Here is a 20,354-nt window from a genome sequence, read left to right on the forward strand (position 1 = left end):
CATTCAGTTTGTATGCAAAACCTTTTTCACAACAGGGGTCTGAATCCTCCTCCAGGACTTACTGTTCTTTCACAAAAAATAAATATATTCTAGACCTGGGTTGTTTGCAAGGTGTAGCAGGCACTAATAATAGTATATTGTCTCACAGCCGTGGTACAGCTAAGGATTTTAATAATTTTTGTATGGTATTTGAAATAAACTTCAGGAGGAAAGCATCTTTCCTTCTGGGAGTCAGAGCTGCACCACGAAATATTTCCAAATACTGTCATAATGGCACTAAAAAAACTACATCAACGGTGGTAACGTATATGGTAGTGAACGTTGTCTGTGACCACCATCACTTCCCATATTGGAAAACTTCACCATCACTGAATGAACAAATCACCATCTTCAATAAAAATTAAATACTTTACAGGTATTTCATTATACACATCATAACCACTGCTATACACAGTAAATAATTAAAAACTTACTTTAAAGAACATTACACTGATATGTTTTAAATACATTTGAACACACACACACACACACACACACCCAAGGATACAAATGGGTAAAGGGTATATATACAGTTACAGGACTGACCCTTAATGGTTTAAAATTTAAGATCAATGACACTGGTCCCATATTGCCAGAGAAGGGAAAAAAAGGTAAATAAAAGTATTTTCAACAAGAGCTGCAACTACTACTGCAATATGTGATGCTGGAGTGCATATGTACAGTAAGCAGACACAAACTTTCTAAAATGCTTGTGTGAGGTTTAGAGTGAAAGTGTTGGTAATATGTCTTTAAAAAATGAGTACAATACTGTAATAATGCAAAGACTGGAACACTACAGAACTAAGGGTATTTACAGAAAATCCATATGAGAACAATTTAGGAGCACAAAACTGAAGTAGGACAAAGACGGGTATGCCCCAAAACAATATATATGATGTCTTAACTAGTATCTATTAAATCTGCACTAACAATGCTACAATCTGCTACTTAAATATCTTCACTGGTTCCAAAGCTGTGGTAATTTGAAAGTTCGTAAATTTTAACGCATTTTTTCTGGTTTTCACTTGGGGAGCTCGTCCTACTTCGGTTCTGTGTGCCTCAATTATCATGACAGCATTATGTCAGAGCGAGTGAGCATAAAAAAAAAGTGAGGATTGTCATAGTCCGTTGCATGACAGGAGTACAGGTAGTGATTTGAGGAGTAATTTTCTCACGGACAATCTTGCCTTAAAAGAGGATGAAACCCTTTTGAATACTGAGAGTTTGAACTATATTACACAATGAAAGAGAAATACTTGCAAATGAGCCTAAAATAAAAGCATCAACAAAACACAAATATACTTCCAAAAGTACTGTGACTGTAGCACAAATCTTCCATATTTACCAGACTCTTTCCCTCAAGTACCCACACTGTACCTATGTGGTCATGAATTAAAGGGAAACTAATTTACTGACTCACTGTCCTAAGTAGAAAGTCAACATCATTATTTTAATTTCAATATTTTCCCTCATACTCAAGTGACTTTAATGATAATTTATTTATGCACATCATTTCCCTTTTCTCTACATCTCTCACTTCACTAATCACACCTGGAAATACCCCTGAAGAGTTGAGAAGACAGGGAGTACAGTACAGTAACATGGTGGACAGAAACTAATGCCAAGATCACCAAGAGAAGTACTGTACTGTACATGAGGGAAGTAAATTTTGAACAAAGATTGAGTAATGTATTTTGACTGCCTGGTTTGGAAGAAGTTTGGCTTAGCCCACTGAGATAGACGGTACCTATAATTGGTTCTGTGTTGTTTGTGTACATACAGTATGTAGGTATAGTAGTGTATAGATAAATGTAAGAATTATGTGTATCTGTGTTAGTGTATGTATACTGTATAAATGTAAGTATTCTATATATACTGTGTGTGTAGATAAATGTACAGTATGTATGTGTATCTGTGTTAGTGTATATTAATAAATATTATATTTGCAGTACCTGTGTAGATAAACGAGTACATATACTATACAAGTTTCCGTGATAATACATAGGGATACGAGTCTACTGGTACTCAGAAAGAAATTACACAATTGTCAAAACAGGAGTACAATGGCACAAAAAGTCACTAGGTTAAGGAGAGGGAGTTAGGTTAGGTCATGTTAGATTAAGTGAAGTGAGGTGCCACTTTACTTCTAATATAAAAACTGTGGCAGTTTCTCCAACACTCGAGTCTACTACAGTGTACGTGTGTGCAGTATCTGTGCTCTTGGTGTTCAAGCGTGTGGAAAGGGGTTACTGGGTTGTGTTTCTACTTGTCAAAAGAACAGTAGGTGGAATATAATGCCAACCAAGAGAAAAACTAGAATGCTGGAGTAAAATGTAATGAAAAAGAAACAATGACTTTGGTTGTATGTCAATTACATATAAAAGGTTAATCTAGAGAGTTAACCAGTGAGGGGCTGTACTGTACAAAGATTGTGGTATGATAAATGCTACAAAAAATTCTGTCTATGGAGGAACTGTCAAGCCATATCTGAACACCTATTAGTGATCAAGAGAATTGTTACTGGAGCTAAAGGCTACTGGACAGCTGCGAGCATGATAGAAGATGGAGCGACAGGTCCTATTGTATGTAAGTGTAGGCAGTAATACAGCATTTTTACACTCTGCATGCATGTATATTAAAGGTAAGGGGGATATGTATACAGTACTGCATTTATTTGCTTGAAAATCATTAGAGCACTATTAAGGCATTTGAATTTAATCAGGCTTGTTTAAACCAGATTATAGCTACAGCCTGTTGTCTGCACATGGGGCAGTAACAACTTGTTCATGCCAGGATATAGTTACAACCTGTTGTCTGCACATGGGGCAGTAACTACTCTCCTGTGAGCAAGAAAACAAAATTCAAGTGGCCATAACGTGCCGTCATACTAAGGTGAGTTTACATCCTAACAAACACTGATATAAAAATAACTACCAATGTATTAGTGGAGAAAATTATGTGCTTTATTAGGAATAAGATCCATTGTAATGCTAATTATAAATTTTTCCCTCGAGTGCAAAGGCAAGATGTGGCAATAAATAAACTATATTTCACGGAAAAATAGAAACATTCACATATAATCAAACATTTTCCAAACTATTTCTTAATGCCAGAAAATAGTGTAACTTGTTGAGCCTGTTGTTTGTTGCTAACTACACTCCATATAATGACATTTAATCAACAGCAAAATGGTAATTCGCCATACTTTAAGTGAGTCCTGCACAAACACATATTGACATGTGTACATAATTAAGAGATTCTATTGTCAGATAGTGTTCTTTGAATGATGTACAGTAGTGAACAAGTCCTGTCGCTTCCCCTGCTGTTCCACCAACCCTGAGATTCAGACTCGTGGATCTGAAGCATTTATGGACAAAATAATGCAGAGGTGTCTAATGCCTCTGGTTCACGAGTCTGAATCTCTGGTTCACGGAGCAACAGAAGAAGCGACAAGACTTTTGTTCTCAACTGTACAACAATATAACAATTAACAGTATTCAATATATATATATATATATATATATATATATATATATATATATATATATATATATATATATATATATATATATATATATATATATATATATATATATATATATATATATATATATATATATATATATATATATATATATATATATATATATATATATATATATATATATATATATATATATATATATAACTACCTGATTATAAGACTTGGTAGTTTTACTTACTGTATATTAACCTTGACTGGATCAGTTTAGCTTTTCTTCATATAAAAATACTTGAATGTGTACTTTATAGATAAAATATTTCATGCACTTCTTAAAACTCAAATAGGGAATAGTGCTTTGATGACAACTATTATCATTAATAAATGGATAATAAATGTCATTGAACTTTCAACAATAAGGCAACAATGTAAACACGGTGTCTTAACTTTATCAATCTCTAGTCTTAAAGTAAACACCTTGCAGGGCAGTTCATACCTGACACTAAACGTCCGTACTAATTCTCATTTTTCATTTCGCCTCAAATATTACTGATTGGGATCCCACGAAGGAAAACAAAACTGAGAATTTCTATTAAGGAACTCAACACTGGACACATTTTCTCAACAAAAAGTGTGGCAAACTATTATAGTTCAGCATTAATAAACCAAAAATGTGACAATGCAATAGTTTCTAGGGACATCAGCTACTATCATTTTTATCATTATTAAGCCAACATAAACCTTCACACATGTAAGAATTCTGTACGTAGTCAGGCGTGACACTCATGAGAGAGGGAGCGTGACAGCTACTAATATAAACACTGTGATGAAAGAATGACTAGAGCCAGAAAGGTGCCAGCCTTGCAGTGCGATTCATTTTATAAAATTACTAAGCAAATGATGCACCTTATGTTCCAAAAATCAATACTTGGGTCACTACACACCTGAATCCTCGACAACACTGAATACAACATCAAGTTTACTGGTCATCCGAGAAGAGGAAAACAACCAATTATACATTAATGTTGAGAATTTTTCCTTCTAACCAATGGAGAAGAATTCAGATGCAAGTTACATAACCAAAACTTAAGCTAACTAGTGTCCTCATCAACTGACACAAGTTAATCTCACTAAAAACTTAAATACTGAAAATTCATTTGCATTACATTATAAAATAACCTGAAAAACTCTAAAACAGTATTTAAAAAATTCAGTGTTTTCATTCACCAAATTTCCCGTAAGAAAGGTACTCGTGTGTGTGAATGATGCACTAATATCTAGCAGTGAGTCACACAACGAGTACATCACTACACCAGCTGCTGTCAGAATTAACCCTGTTACTTTGCTCAGCACCAAATTTACTACACTTCATTAAACATGTACGTACTATCATATCAATTATGAATTAAATATAAAGAAAAAATGCCATCGACTTCTTAGAAGGCTACAACACTGAGCCTTACTATAAGTACCTACTGTATATACTATATTCCAGGGAAAGCACTCGGTCAGTCCACTGCCAAAAATCGTAGATGATGCCGGTAAGACCGTAAATGATGGTCAGCTTAACCAGTTGGATGACATCATGAGCACCATAAGATCACTCCTCTGCTGTGTCCTGTGATCTCTGTTTACTATAAAGCATTAACTCAAACGGTAAACACATAATCTTTATATGGACACATCCAAAGCCTACGGATAAAAATGATATATCAAACATGAAAAAATTCTAGTATTTGAGAAAATCAGTTGTGTTCGTGTGATATGATTATCAACGGACTAAATATATTTACACCCAAACACCGTGAGGATTCTTGGATGTGGGCACGGCGTTTTCTAGTTGTCTCGGAGATCCTATCATGCGACGACTGCTGCCAGGTTTTGATGCTCCTGAGACGGCAAAAGAATCAGTTTTAATAAGCGGCGGTGAAATGATAAATAAAACTACTATATATAGTGTATATATATATACTCTGTTCAATTATTCCCCAGTTAATCCACCTAATCCCCAAGACTAAAATACATTCTTAAGAGAGATAAATTGAAAGTGAAGTATGGTGATGTGGACGTCATGGCACCATACCTGTCTTACCCTCCAACAGGGTGCGTATCTCCTCTGACGGTGTTATGGACAGGGACTCCAGGTTGGCGTCTTTCATCTCCATCACCAGTTTTTCCACCTCCTTTTTCTTCTCTGATATTGCCTTCTCTGATTCTGCCATCTAAAGAAAAGAAAAATGGTTCTTACTGTACTTTTTACCTTTAATGTTCTAAAATAACTATATTATTAACCCCTAATAATGAAGTCTAAATATTACAATAAATTTATCAACGTTAAAGATCTAGTGCTATGAGAACACACAATTCTGGTAAAGGTATTGCTAATACAGTAGAACGTCGATATAACGCGAGATACGTTCCAAGAGAGGTTGCTGTAAACCGAATTAGCACTAAATTGAAGTGTTGCAATGGAATAATTTAGTTTGGTACTTGAGAGAAACACAAAATGATAAAAGACTGACAGTCTACCAAGATGCACCTCAGCCAATCTAGAATAAACAAAACAATGCTTTTTGTAGAAATATGTTAAAAGAAACTCATAAATCAACACAGCTAAAATTAAGAGATGCAAAATGGTCTGTTTACTGGCTGGGAAGATGAGGAGAGGGAGGTGAGGTGATATGTTTGACAGTTGATGCCAAGGTCTAGTGCTACCGTATTTTTCGGCTTAAAAGACGCACTTTTTATGACAAAAATATACCTTGAAAATTACCATGCGTCTTCCAGGAAGCGAGTTGATAGTTGTAGCAGAGGTTTTCTTAGGGTCAACTGAAATCAGCCCCTTACAAAGACTGTTACCTCATTACAGTACTTAACAATTACAATTACAGTACTAAAAACTATTGATTTAACTAATATTGTTGATATATTGCGAAAAAAATAAAAATAAACCCTTGCTGCTGTGCGGTTTGTTTACTAATGGCAGTGGTGAGGCAGCACCATCTATTGAGGAATTGCTAAAGGTTGTCTGCTGGTCTCAAAGCGCAGAAATGTTTGTTTCTTTATACGTAGGCTCTCATGTTTGGACACCTATTTACAGTAGGATCTCACATTTGGATACCCATTTAGACTGTAAAAAACCCACAAAATTAAAATCTTCCAAATATAAATACAACTTCGTCATCCAAGTAAAAACACACACAATAACATTGGCTGTCCTTATGTTTTCAACTTTACCACCACTGGTGGGTAGAATTTTTTTTTAATTCAGAAACATTAATTAAAACATATATGAACAGTAAATAAGTGTTGCATTCATATTCTTATGTAGAGTAATGATATGTTTACACATGTGCTCACTTACATACACGATCTCACTTTTTTCTTTACCATTAATTGTTAGCTACAACTATTGTTCCATTTATTAACATTAAATAACATTACTTAAAACAACCATATTCATTTTTCTACATTAATTTTACTACAGCTACAACCGGGGTCTTATTTTCTTGTTTTATAATTACAGTATGTAGAACCAATCAGTCACTGGTTTTGCAAACAGCGAGTTGTTTTTTTAATCTTATTTTTTTGTTTTATTTAGACGTTGATATACATGTTTACATTTGCTTACCTTCTACTGTTGGAAAATATTTCCCGTCATTGTCATACCGACAAAAACAAGGGAAAGAATGTAAACACTACAGCCCCCTATATGCGGAGGTGACCAGGTGTATGAGTGCTGTATTAAAGATTTCACCTTCTTATACAGATTTTTTTTTTAAATTGATGAAAATGACGACTGATAAGCAGTTCTAAGTGATGATATTCAAAGAGGTGTGTGTGTGTACTTGTGCCAAAAGGGCTGTACATCAAGCAACGGTTTCACTGGTGTAGGTAGTAGGCAGCTAATGTACCAAACAAGGAGGCACTACCGTCTGGGAAGATACTGATAGACCCTGCTGCCATATGGCATCACGAAAATTGTGATCAAGTCCCATGTTGCTGATCTGACTTTCTGCCACATTTACACACAATTGCAAGGTCTCAATTATTTCTCTTACTTTGACAACACAACATACATATATTGTTTCTCACTCTTGATTTTTTTTCATTTTTGTATTTCTTTATGGTTCTTTATTATTATTATTATTATTATTATTATTATTATTATTATTATTATTATTATTGCCTTTTCGCCCCCTAGGCCCCAATGTGGGTCAGTGACCTGTGCCCAGGTGGGCTAATACCTGTAAAAAAAAAGAAAAAGAAAAAAAAGAAAAAAAATTTCATTTCCAAAATCAGGGTGCGTCTTCCACGATGCAGCGTCTTCCAAGCCGAAAAATACAGTATTTACTTATCTGTCCTTAAGAGTTTTTCTCTTATAAAATGTCAGTGAACTGACCTGGAAGAATATAATTAACATTGCTGGAATTCGTATAAGATAGTGATTAGTTTGAATATACACATGCTATAGTTCGCATTAGACATACCAATTTTTAGTTTTAATTAATTTTATTACAAAGGGCTAAAATTTTCAGCTCGTGCAAAATATATGGCGTTTGTATTCAAATTATTCGCCGTCTTGCAAGGATTCTAGCAATGCAAATTATATTCCCCTAACTTTAGTTTGTGATATTATATAAGATAAAAATTGTAAGCCTATAACCACCAAACCCTGGCTGGGGGGACAGTGACATGTTTGACAGTTGGGGTCGAAGGTCTAGTGAAGTATTTATTTGTTTATGTCCTTTAGATTGAGTTTTTGTTTTTTGTTTATAAAATTTCATAGAAGTGACCGGGGAAATATAATTTACATTGCTGGAATTCTTATAAGATAGTGATCAATTTGGATATAAACATGCTATAGTTTGCACTAGACAAAACCTTAATTGTGGGTGTCGCTTTAAATCAATAATCTTAAATTGAATCGCTTTAAATCGACATTCTACTGTATATTTTCCAGAAACCAGACCCTTTAGAGATGCACAAAACCCACATAAACATTTCAATACACAAGTTTACCTCTTGAAGAAGCTGCTGTGATGTGAGCTGGGCATGTTCAGCCTGTGCATTAGCCTGGGCAATAGCCGTCTGCAGTTTCTCAATCTCACGGACTATGGCTTCTTGTTGAGCTTTAGCTTCTTCGTGGCTTCTCTGCTTCTCCTCGCTCATACTCTTCTCTAAATCCCTGGAACAAATCATAATATTCCATCACAATTATGATTACAACACACAAATTCTCACAAAGTTAAATAAAATCAAAATAATAAAACAAATAAAAACTATTTGTTAGAGCTTTAGAGAGCATTAATATTTAGATAGAGGAACATATAAAAAATTGTACTACTGTAGTTAAGTTATAAACCCAAAACACCTTATTCCTTGTTAAAATTGGCTTTAATGTTAAAAGTAGTAAGAGAGACCTAAAGCAAGAGTGCATCAACTACTGTACAGTACTGGTTAAATTATTAAAAAGAATTTAAGATCTCCTTTTCACACAGACTACAGTACACAGTTTAACATAACATCTGAGTTACAAAGACATAACACAGAGTATGTACGGTACAGGTATACTGTAGTAATATCCCAATAGCTGGAACCTCTCCGTTCTGGGCACTCGAATGAATTTCCGAACAATTGCATCATACACCGAGCACATGGGTGGGCTGGCTGCATGAAGTACTGGGGCACAGAGTGCTTATCTAATCACAAGCCCAAAAAGACATCATCCGTTGATAAATACTGTATCGTGTATATAGTCGTATATATTGTTTACTATATTGTACCTGTATAGTCGTGTTTGCATATAGGAATACAGCTCTGTCTGCAGTTAAGCCTCCCTAGCAAATGTGTGCTCCTTGCCAAAAGCATAGTTTAAACTCAGAAACATTCACTAATGCCCAGAAAATTCCATAAATGTGCAATGTGAAAATCTCTTGAACACAGAAATGTTCTGCTCCAGTTATTAGGGATATTACTGTACATATTATGTTAATGTCAAACAACTGAGCCTTCAAGGACCAAAGTTAGGTTAGGTTAAGTTAAGTTAAATGTACATCAGTCATATTATTGCTCATTTGTTAAGGGTAAAAAGCAACAGTTATCTTACTGAGCTGACCTGACGGTCTCATTGTGAGCTGACAGCTGGTTCTCACAATGAGCCAACTGAGCCTGTAATGCACTGATTTCAGCTTTAACTTTATCCTCTGCCTGTCTCACTCCCTCAGCCTCCTGCTCCAGTTGTTGTAGATGATTCACCTGTTAACACATTAATAGTCAATGTGAAGAAAACTGAAAAATCATGAAGCAAAACAAATTACAAAAGCAGACAACTTATAGAGTGATTGAACTTTTGGGTCAATTTACAATACAGTATATGATAATCCTAAACAATTTACACACTGCTGATATATTTTGTCTACAGCAGGCATGGGCAACCTTCCCTCAGTCATGGGCCTCATTATAATTTAAGTATTTTTCTGCGGGCCAACCCACCAAAATTTATATCCTACCTAACTCTAAAGTTATGTTAATATTGTGTCTCATGGACAGTGAAGCAGTTTATCCTCATGTCCACCTTACGATATTTTCAGTTTACAGTTTCAGTCTTTTTCCCATTTATGAAACAAATTCATCAAAAATTTTTCTTTAGGTAATACAGTGGTCCCTCGGTTAACGAACACAATTCGTTCCAGAAGATCGTTCGTTAACCGTACCCATTGTTTCAATGGGATTTTGGGTAATTGGTTCCAGCTCACCGAAAATTACATACAAAGTAAAAATAAATGCAGTAAAGTACACTTACTTTGAGGTGTGTATGTAGAAGGCTCCTGGTTGATGATGATGGGAATTTGAAGTAAGGGTGGAGGAGAAGAGAAGGAAGTGGGGGTGGAAGAGAAATCACCCCATGCTTCATGCCGTCATTTCACTATATATTGTCAACATGTAAAATAAATTTCAGAATGACCAATAATTATATTGTAAAAACGTAAAAATAGTTTATGTTCAAGAGAGCCACAAGCAAGATGTTACCTCCACTGACCAGAGATACAAACTGACGCCTTGCTGGGTGAGTCAAGTGGCTGATTGGCGCACCAAAAACTAGTTTCCTGTACTGCAATTATGTTAAATAAGTGTTAAAATGACAAAGTTTTAATATAAAACTTGGAAAATTATTTAATAGTACAACCTTCTTGATATTTACTCAAATGGGAACGAATTTAAGCCCTAGAACCGATTACTGTATTGGCGGACTAATATTCCAGCTGGTGAGCAAGCGAAAACATGTTGACATGATTTCGTAAAACTTTCGTTAACCAAATTTTTGTTCGTTATCCGAATTGAAGATTCTTATGGAAAGTAATTCGTTAACCGATATTTCATTAACCGAGGCATTCGTTAACCGAGGGATCACTGTATGTTAAAGTTTCTTGGCCTTTAACAGAAGATGAGTGAAACAGTCTGCGAATACATTGATTTTTCCTACAATTACAGCATTTGTTTTACTTATGAGACACACCCACCAGAATAATGTCAATGTTAATCCTGGCATGTGAGGAACTACACTCTCTCTCTTTTAGGCCGGGTCGGGGCTCGATAGGTCACAAACAAACTCTTTTTTTTTTTTTTTTTGCAGTTCAACCAGAATTAGATTTAGTTTAAAATTGCAGTATTGTACTGTATAGGTACTCCTGAGCTTGCTGATTCCGAATCTATGGTCTACAGCTTGATTGCAGGGTAATTAATGGCTGTAATGATGCTTGGAAGATTTTAGTTAAATTTTTTCAATCCTAATTACTTGCCAACTATGGGTTTCTTTGGTGGGATTTAGGTTTTTTGTGTTATTCTGGAAGTATTTAATTAGTTAAACCCTGTGTAAACACCGCCCTTCACCCCACTTGGACTTACCCAACCTTTGTTAATTCCCAAGTGACCCACTGCCATATAGCAGCTAATCCATCAAACAGGCCGTGCCGAACTTGGCCCATAAACTCACACAAGTTAAAATGTTTATATTGTTGACGATATATACAGTACTTATTTCACCGTTACATTTTCGTAGTTACTTACTCTTAGGTGATGAAACAGTAACGAATGGTGTGTGAAGATTATTCTTTAAATAAATATTGCTTTACTCACCATAAACTGGCTGCCTCTACCTGAACTGCAGACTACATTAAATAGAATTTCTCGATCACACCGGGGGTCGCACAAACATGTTCCGGTTTGCGGCCCACGGGTTGCCCATGCCTGGTGTACAGTATATGAAAATTTGACTAAGGAATTATGATCTTCATTATGGTCTGTTAGTGAAAGTCTTGATTTAGGATTAGTTGCTCAGTCATCACCAAAGAAAATAAAAGACTTCCTAATCACCTCTTGGTCAATCTGTTGTGCTAACTTCTCCTGCCTCTCTATCTCTGCCGTGACGTATGCCAACCGAGATTCATCTTCTCGCGATCGTCCCTCAAAGTATGCAATCTCTGCTTCATACTGAAAAAGAAAAGCATCACTTTTTACACATTTTACATTCACTTTTGTAGTCCTTAAACATTGTCTAAGGATTCCCTACCTCCCCTACACCCACACATGTAAAAACAGAATGCAAAGAACAAGAAACTTCTACTGATGATTGTCACCATTTAAGAGTAAAAGATTAGACACTATTGAAAAAATAATAAGAATATCATAACTCGTAGAAGATACAGTTTACGAAGATGAAACTCCTAAAGTAAAGTGTAAATATGAACATCTCTCAGGAGTACAGTACATGATGTTGTCCTCACCTTAGTTATCTCCACCTGTTGGTTATTTAGTCTCTCACGTTGAAGGTTGATCAGTTTAACAAGGTCTCTGTACTTGCCATCAACCACCACCTGCTCCATCTTACTGCTGTGGTTCGTTCTCCCGCCATCATTACCAGCTTTAGGGGACTCCTGAGGGTAAGCAATGCAATCAAGAGTTCTTCCCAACACATTTTTGAACAGTTAAATAAAAGGTACAGTACAACAAAATATGCAAACACAAGTACAGCTGTCTTGTGATGGGCAGATGTTAAACAGTATTTAGTTTCACCACTCTAAAAATTTCAGCTTAGTCTGTATTTTGTAACGACATACAAATGAGTTTACTGTCCACCAAAAATGTCTACTTCTCTACAGGTTTAAGCTTTTGTGAAGGAACAGCAAATGGTGCAGAGTCAATCTAATCCCTTCACCAATACAACATAATTTAACCTGGAGCTCACTTACCTTAGCAGGACTTCGGCGGGTGTGAGGTGACTTGACACAGTGGTTGGAGATTGTCGCGTCTAAGGAGGTGTTTAGCCGTTCGCTGCTACTTGGATGTGTGACCTCGTTGTTGGCTGGAGGTTCTTCACTAGCACCACGTCGACCAGGGACGGTCCCTCCTTCCAGAGCCAATCTGTCCACACTTCCTCTGTGTTGGTTTATTTTAAGTTGTGTGTCTGAGTTACCTTTTCCAACACTGTTATTTGCAGCGTCTGACTGAGACACCTCTCTTGTCATATCACTTTTTGCACCATCGTCCTTTCTAGAACTGGTTTCTCCCTGCCTGCAATTTGGGTCCTCATCTGATGGTCTAGATGTGCCTTTATCATGGTTGGCACAGCCTGGTGGGTCTTCAAAGTTGGGATGTCTTACTGGGACATTTTTTACAGGACTGCTCGACCTTCCACTCTTAACATTACTGAGTGGATTGGTAGAATTAATGTTTGGCGAGTTGACCGTATAATGACGCGTCGGAGAGGGATGGCGGGTTGGTGACGGACGGCGGGTCGGAGAGGGATGACGTACGGGTGAAGAATGTGGCGAGGCGGTGACTTGATGTGGATTAGGCACTTTGCTTGTAGAATGTGGCACTTGTGTTGCTGATGTTGGTGGAGGTTGTTTGGTGGGTGACATCTGTGTCATAGGTGCTGGCTGAGACACTATTACAATCTTCCTCGGGGATCCATGAGTTGGGGTGACTTTGTTTGGGGAAGATGACGGCGGCGGTGGATGACGATAAGGGGGGAGCTCTCTTGGTCCTGTAATGTGTGGTGGCTTTGGAGGAGGTGGACCATTATACATGGGAGAAATTTGACTAGGAGGTGGACCACGTGAGGCATATTGGGAACCAGTGGGTAGCCCAATATTACCCTGATGCGTGTAGCCTGGGTATGGGGCTCGTCTACCATCGCTGTAAACAGGCTCTGTCCTCGCTAAAGACTGAGAGTCGGCTCGCTGGTCTCTTCTATTAGTAGTGTACGGTGGCTCAGTGGTTGGGGGTGGTCTGCTGGGTGAGTGATGGATGGCGGCTGAATTTGATTGATGAGATGATGCTGGAGGTGAATGAGGACCAGACCGAGGTGTGCTCCAGTGACTAGTGGTGGCCCGAACATTGTCTACTCCAACTCTGGATGAGGGAGGTGGAGGAGGATTACCTCGAACCACCTCGTAGGGCGGAGGAGCAGGTGGTCTCCAAGTGACTCCTGCAGGTTGTTGATCTGTCCTGCTGCCTTCACCTGTCCATCCCTGCCCCTCCCAGTGTGTCACAGGTGGGGTAGGGTAAACAAGGTCTGTATGACGAGAACCAGACTGAGTTTGTACAGCCTGCAAAATGGGTGGTCCAGCAATAGACTGGGTCGGGGAACCCACTTCTTGTCGCCGGAGCTCAGCGTGACCACCGCTGAAGGTCAGAGATTTTTTCAAGTCTTTGTGTATGTGAGGAGATTGTCTAGGTCGGTCATGTGAAGCCTGCGGGCCCTGGGGAACTGATGGCCTGCTGGGGGGCTCCACCCTCTGGGGTAGACCTGGTCTAAGGCCAGTTGGGCCATTAGGTGTCTTAGGATCAAGGGCTGATCGTTGAAGGATAAACTGAACATCATTGGAGTATTCTCCCCATTTCATAAGAATCTGGTAAAAATAAATTATAGAGTTATCATTTAGTATAGATTTCTTTAACAACAAAAAGGAAAGACACTCATAATATATTACCAAGTTTATTAAAAGAAAGGATAACTAAACAAACCCCAATAAAGTAGACTACTATCAGGTGACACACAACACTGTACTCTGAGGAAGCTTCCACTACCTCAACATGTCCGTCCAACAACTACAGTACAGTACAGTACAGTACTTGGTGGCTACAACGCTGCCTGAATAAAAAATCTAATAGAGTACTTCTTGAGAAACACCTGTAGCAACAGCATACAATGTAGGACAGTCCTCTGGCAATTACATTAAGATAAGAAGACAGTCTTACTACTGTAACACATTATTAACCTTTAACCAGTAGCTAAGGACTCCCTAATCTGCCCTCACTCAATGCGTAAAAATGGAACGTAAGAAACACGAAACTTGCACTGATGATGGCCACTGTCCTTACAACTAACTACCACAGATGCTGGCTGCTGTTTAACACTTAATTACATACTGTCTATTTATAATACTTGACAGGGACAACAAAATCAAATTGTACAAGTTACAACACTGTACTGTACTTACCTTCAGTGGGTACTCATTGGGCGCTAGAAGGCGTTCATTATTACGCCACCGCTCAATGAGAGTGAAGCGACCGGTTTTGCCAGTGGCGTGGGCCAGCGCATACACCACATCCTGTAACAGTAATTATCCTAAGTGGGTGTTGGTGGATGGATGGTATGAAGTATCAATGCAAAGATAGATCCTTTAAACATTGTGTTGTTTAACTTGTCCTCCTGTAAGAGTAAACAGTAAAATCTAATCAAAATACTGTAACACTTTGAACATACAAAAAGAATCTGAAGCACTACTGTACTACTAAAGCTTATAGAGAACGTCCACAGACAGACAGATAAAAAGGAGCAGCATGGATGCAGCATACTGTACTAAGCCTTCAGTACATAAAGGGGGGGGGGAGGGGAGGGTAGTGTGGCTGGTAGAGCACTCAACTGCCTTCACATCCTAACTATAAAATTATGGAGGTGATCAATTATAGCTTGTGTAAACTGTGGCCGGGTGCTCTGGACATGAACCAGTGACCTCTGGGAAGGCCGGTGAGTGCTGTATCCACTCATCTGTTGTATCCCAATGTGAGATGAGCATAACTTAGTTTGATAAAGAGATACAATGAAAAAACAGAGTGAAACTTAGGTTGACCCGGACAATGACACAAAACCAGAAAAGAAAAAAATGGCAAATGCAACCATAGTTCTTGCAGACAACACACAATGACAAGATCACTTTGATATGTACAGTACACAACCTCAGTTGCTACTGAAGTTTGTTTGGAGACTTTTTTGTGAACAATACCCAGAATTAACATTATTTATACCGTATTAATATTCAACGACTTACCTGACAGGTGGTGGTGTCTGTGACCCCACACACAATGCGCTGAATACCCTCTACCCACACTTTCAGCTCCATCCTGGCCACCATGAAGCCATCTTCCTGTTCAAAAGTCACATAACAAACATTTCATTAATATTATTGAGTCATTAATGTTAGTCTCTTAAAAGAGTATCATTGTACTGTACATACACAACTGTACTGTATAATTAGTCTTGACAACAACCCTCCGAATATAAGCTAATGTTAGGATTTAATTACTATAATATGTCCATGAAAGGCCTCGTGAAGGGACTCACCAAGTACAGTAACAGATAACCCAGGGTAACCAAACCTCCCATCATTACAATAGGTTGTATTATCTGGTGTGAGTACAGTACAGTACAGTACAGTACAGTACAGTACAGTACAGTACAGTACAGTAGTTCCACAATATCAAAAACAGAAGTAACATTCTCAATGGACTTTAAAAATGTGATTTTTTTCAATTCTAATTAAATTTTTTCACGTTTCACCTCGGAATATAATTTACCGATCAAAATAAATATACAGTATCACAAGACTATCCCATCTGAAACACTTAGGAGGAATAAAGTGCCAACCCTCTTCTACACTTTTAAAAGTGAAGAAAACTGATAGCATCTTATTACAGTGTACAGTACATGGAAGTATTTAACATGACCCACACTGATATCTTCACTTTAAAGCATAGATTGGAAGAAAAGTTTAGCTTAATTCTTACCCACTGATCCTACTCAATACAGTACAGAGGTTTTGAGAAATTCACGACCTGCGAGTTCTGTGGTTCTGTGGAACAAGGAAAAAAGCTTAAAGTTATGAAAATACTGAAGAGAAATTCTGGATCACCTGAATATTCAAACCCAGCTTATTTCATCTAAAGATTAGGGCAGTTAATTATCAGGTAAAATAAGGTTGGGGAGAGAAATTTCAGGTACAGTCATAAAAAATTCTCCGTTACGTAGAAATCGCCCCGATAACATCAACAAAGCTCCGGTCTGGACGGCTAATGTGTAACGTTAACCATTCATGACCACCTGTGACACGATAATAAATAAGTTAAGATCACAGGGTTAGATTAGGTTAGTTTGAGTCAGTTATTGTCACGGATGATTTGGTTTTATTGACATGACAGTCTTTTCATATTGGGAATTTTTCGTATTTGTGAAGCTTAACACTAGTTTTTTCTCTTTATCTAGGACTGAATTTGTAATCTTAATTTTTTTTCTGTACCCGAGTTAAATTTACTTTTGACTGGTAAATCATTACCATACTGCAGGAGCTAAATTTAACAAAATAAAATAAAAATTATGTTTGAATTTATAAAAATCACAATTCAGACATTAACAAAAGGCAGGACACTCTTATCCATTTTAATTTTTTTCTGTAAATAAAGACGCTTCGTAACCATTATCTACTTCATGACGCCATCACTGAACAGACTCCAACTGTTGACAAATATTACCCAGCGACTGATCGACCCCATACACTAAGTGGGAAAACTTCCCAACCAGAAACTGGCCTTTCTTCCTTTTTAAAAATAAAAATAATAATAATAATAATAATAATAATAATAATAATAATAATAATAATAATAATAATAATAATAATAATATTAATAATAATAATAATACTGCACAGTGGTCCCTCACTTAACGAACGCCTCGGTTAACGAAATTTCGGTTAACGAATTACCTTCCATAAGAATATTAAATTCGGTTAACGAAAAAAATTCGGTTAACGAATTCCTTACGAATTCCTCTCACCCTGTTTTCACTTGCTCACCAGCTGGAATATTAGTCCGCCAATACAGTAATCGGTTTTAGGCTTAAATTCGTTCCCATTTGAGTAGTGCAGTGTTGATTTAAAGAAAATAATCTTGAATTACACCTAGTGAACTTAAATTTTTATGGGTGAAATGACGGCATCAAGCCTGGGGCGATTTCTCTTCCACCCTCAGTTCCTTCTCTTCTCCTCCACCCCCACTTCTAATTCCCATCATCATCATCAACCAGGAGCCTTCTACATACACACCTCAAAGTAAGTGTACTTAACTGCATTTATTTTTAGTTTGTATGTAATTTTCGGTGAGTTGGAACCAATTACCCCAAATCCCATTGCAACAATGGTTTCGGTTAACGAACGATCTTCTGGAACGAATTGTGTTCGTTAACCGAGGGACGACTGTATATAGTTTACAGTATTTTCCATGCTAGGATAGATTAGATTACCTACAGTGCTGTATACAGTATAATTTAATATTACCGGGTATTTGCTGGAAGTGTTTATGTGGGAGAGGATGAGAACAATGCTGCCACTTTTTTACTTTTACCTTTATCCTCTTTGCTACTAATCAGCTCGTTAGCTTCTTGGGCGGTCGGTCACGTCTGTTACGCACTGTTGGCAAGTACTGGGCATGCGCTGGATCCTGAATATATCTGAACCTGCTCCAGTGTTAGTCAAGTCTGGGTCTTAAAAGAACTCACGGTCGGTGCCGTCACAGCGCTCTCCGGCAGATTGTTCCAAGAGTTCACAACTCTCACTCTGAAAAAGGTTCATGTGTACTGTATCGCCAAACAAATAAAATCAACACAAAATTGTTTAATTCTGATACAGGTACTATTAAGTGTCTCTAGTTGCAATATTATTATTATTTTTAACATACAAAAGAATAATTATTCATCATTGCCTGAGTAAAAATATTTGGTAAACGTTTACTTAAGTACTGCGAGCGATTTCGCCCCAGATTTTTTTTCCCTGCATAAATTTCGCTGCTTTTTTATTGGAGATAGTTTTTTTCTGGGGAAAAGCAAAAAACTAATGCTTTTCAATCATGGTCAAACATTAGTCAAACAGTAGCCTGACCTACCCCCCCCCCCTCCCCCAGTGGTTATATAATGTTGTCAGTATTTAACTTATCCTTATTTAACCTAACATAACATATTCCCCTATTGGGGAAATGCTATTTTTTCAGAGATGGATCATGTATTATATAACATGGTAATGCGATTCAGACGAGCCGCGCACTACGCACTCCCCCTCCCATGGCTCACTGATGACTAAATGCTGTATTATAGAATAAATTATAAAAAAGAAACACTTCCCCAAAAGAGAACACTGTCACTAGCAATTAACATTATGGTTCTTGCTAGAATCGACGGCAGCAATAATCTACACGTTAACTAAATATTCTAAAGTTGCAACCGTTTCTTATTGTCTATGAAATGGACTAGAGTTGTTAATATCTGAGAAACATTTGGATTCCTGCTACTCATATCAACAGCTGAAAATAGAACAGAAAACAAGATGGCATCATCCTCTTTGGGTGGGCTGACGAGAGCGTCTTTATTTACGAGAAAAATTAAGAAAATTGCTATTCCTCCAAACAACTTATTTTATTATTGAGGTAAGCAATAAGTTTTCTCCTATGTATTTTTTTCATTAGGTAGCTGGTTAACCTGGATATCACTCAAAACTTTACAGAAAGCTGTTAAGAATTTTTTTTCCACTAGGGTCCTCATATATCACCATAATTTAAGTATTGACAACCAATAAAATAATTATAATTGATGACCCGTGAATTACTGCCATGATCACCTGCCAACACAACACAGTTGATGCTAAAAAACAGTTAAAACAAAATAAACCAAACTTATTACATTGAAAACTAAACCCTTTGAGGATGAGTTTAAAACTATCACTTATAACTAACTAAAATCATCATCCTAGGAACATTAAACCACCATACTCGAGTACCTAAACCATAATCCTATTAAAAAGAGATAAAATAAAACCAAACTAGTATTACACTAAAAACTAAACCCAACAAGACTGATCAGGGGTTTAAAAGTAACACCCACAACACACCAAACCAATCATCATACAGGGATTAAACCATTATCCACTAACACCTAAACCATTACCCTACAAATATTAAACAACCATAATCAACAAACTTTAACTAGAGAATAATGATGACTAAAATAATACCAATGGCGCTGGGGGGCGTATACTATGCTCTACTCACCCACCCCCCAAACCTTCCCTCATTTAACCTCTCTCCCTCCTTTATCACCCCCTTAATACCTCCCTAATTATCTATCAACACCTCATTTACACTTCCTCACCTTAATGTAGTGTTGAGTGCGTTATAGGGTCATTAAATCGGTACATGAAGGATATTAACTAGCTGTTCCTCGCCATATTTGTTGACTTGAGACTCAGGTGGACAAGTGAGCCTCACCAGCCGTAGCCAACCAACCGTCTCCCTGATAGATGGATGGAGGGATAGATGGATAGATGGATAGATAGATGGATAGATAGATGGATGGATAGATATTCAGTTCAGTGTGTATATAATCTAACATGTATGAACAGTATACAGGTAGACAGATATATAGATGGATGGATGGATGGATGGTTAGATGGATAAATGGATAGGTATATTGATGGATGGATAGATGGGATAATGTTCAAGTAAAAGT

At 37.2% G+C, this 20,354-nt stretch overlaps 1 protein-coding gene across 8 annotated transcripts; it reads right to left on the reverse strand.

Annotated features, from left to right (window-relative positions):
- Positions 1 to 3,720: 3,720 nt before the first annotated feature.
- Positions 3,721 to 20,118, reverse strand: LOC121859552 (serine/arginine repetitive matrix protein 1-like). 8 transcript variants are annotated; one of them, XM_042356458.1, is made up of 12 exons: positions 19,998 to 20,118; positions 18,203 to 18,414; positions 16,595 to 16,659; positions 15,859 to 15,954; positions 15,028 to 15,138; positions 12,772 to 14,436; positions 12,307 to 12,456; positions 11,897 to 12,013; positions 9,639 to 9,778; positions 8,543 to 8,708; positions 5,604 to 5,742; positions 3,721 to 5,410 (listed from the first exon to the last, which is right to left on the reverse strand). In XM_042356458.1, the coding sequence occupies exons 4-12, from the start codon at positions 15,940 to 15,942 to the stop codon at positions 5,310 to 5,312; spliced, it is 2,673 nt and encodes an 890-aa protein (XP_042212392.1). In that variant the 5' UTR covers positions 15,943 to 15,954; positions 16,595 to 16,659; positions 18,203 to 18,414; positions 19,998 to 20,118; the 3' UTR covers positions 3,721 to 5,309. The 8 variants fall into 8 exon arrangements, with proteins under 8 accessions (XP_042212392.1, XP_042212389.1, XP_042212386.1 ...); XM_042356453.1 differs by having other exon boundaries at positions 3,722 to 5,410; positions 9,630 to 9,778; positions 18,357 to 18,414; XM_042356456.1 differs by having other exon boundaries at positions 3,722 to 5,410; positions 5,613 to 5,742; positions 9,630 to 9,778.
- Positions 20,119 to 20,354: the final 236 nt, after the last annotated feature.

Source organism: Homarus americanus, unplaced genomic scaffold (genome assembly GCF_018991925.1).
Source record: "Homarus americanus isolate GMGI-L3 unplaced genomic scaffold, GMGI_Hamer_2.0 scaffold7626, whole genome shotgun sequence".
Classification (NCBI taxonomy): domain Eukaryota; kingdom Metazoa; phylum Arthropoda; class Malacostraca; order Decapoda; family Nephropidae; genus Homarus; species Homarus americanus.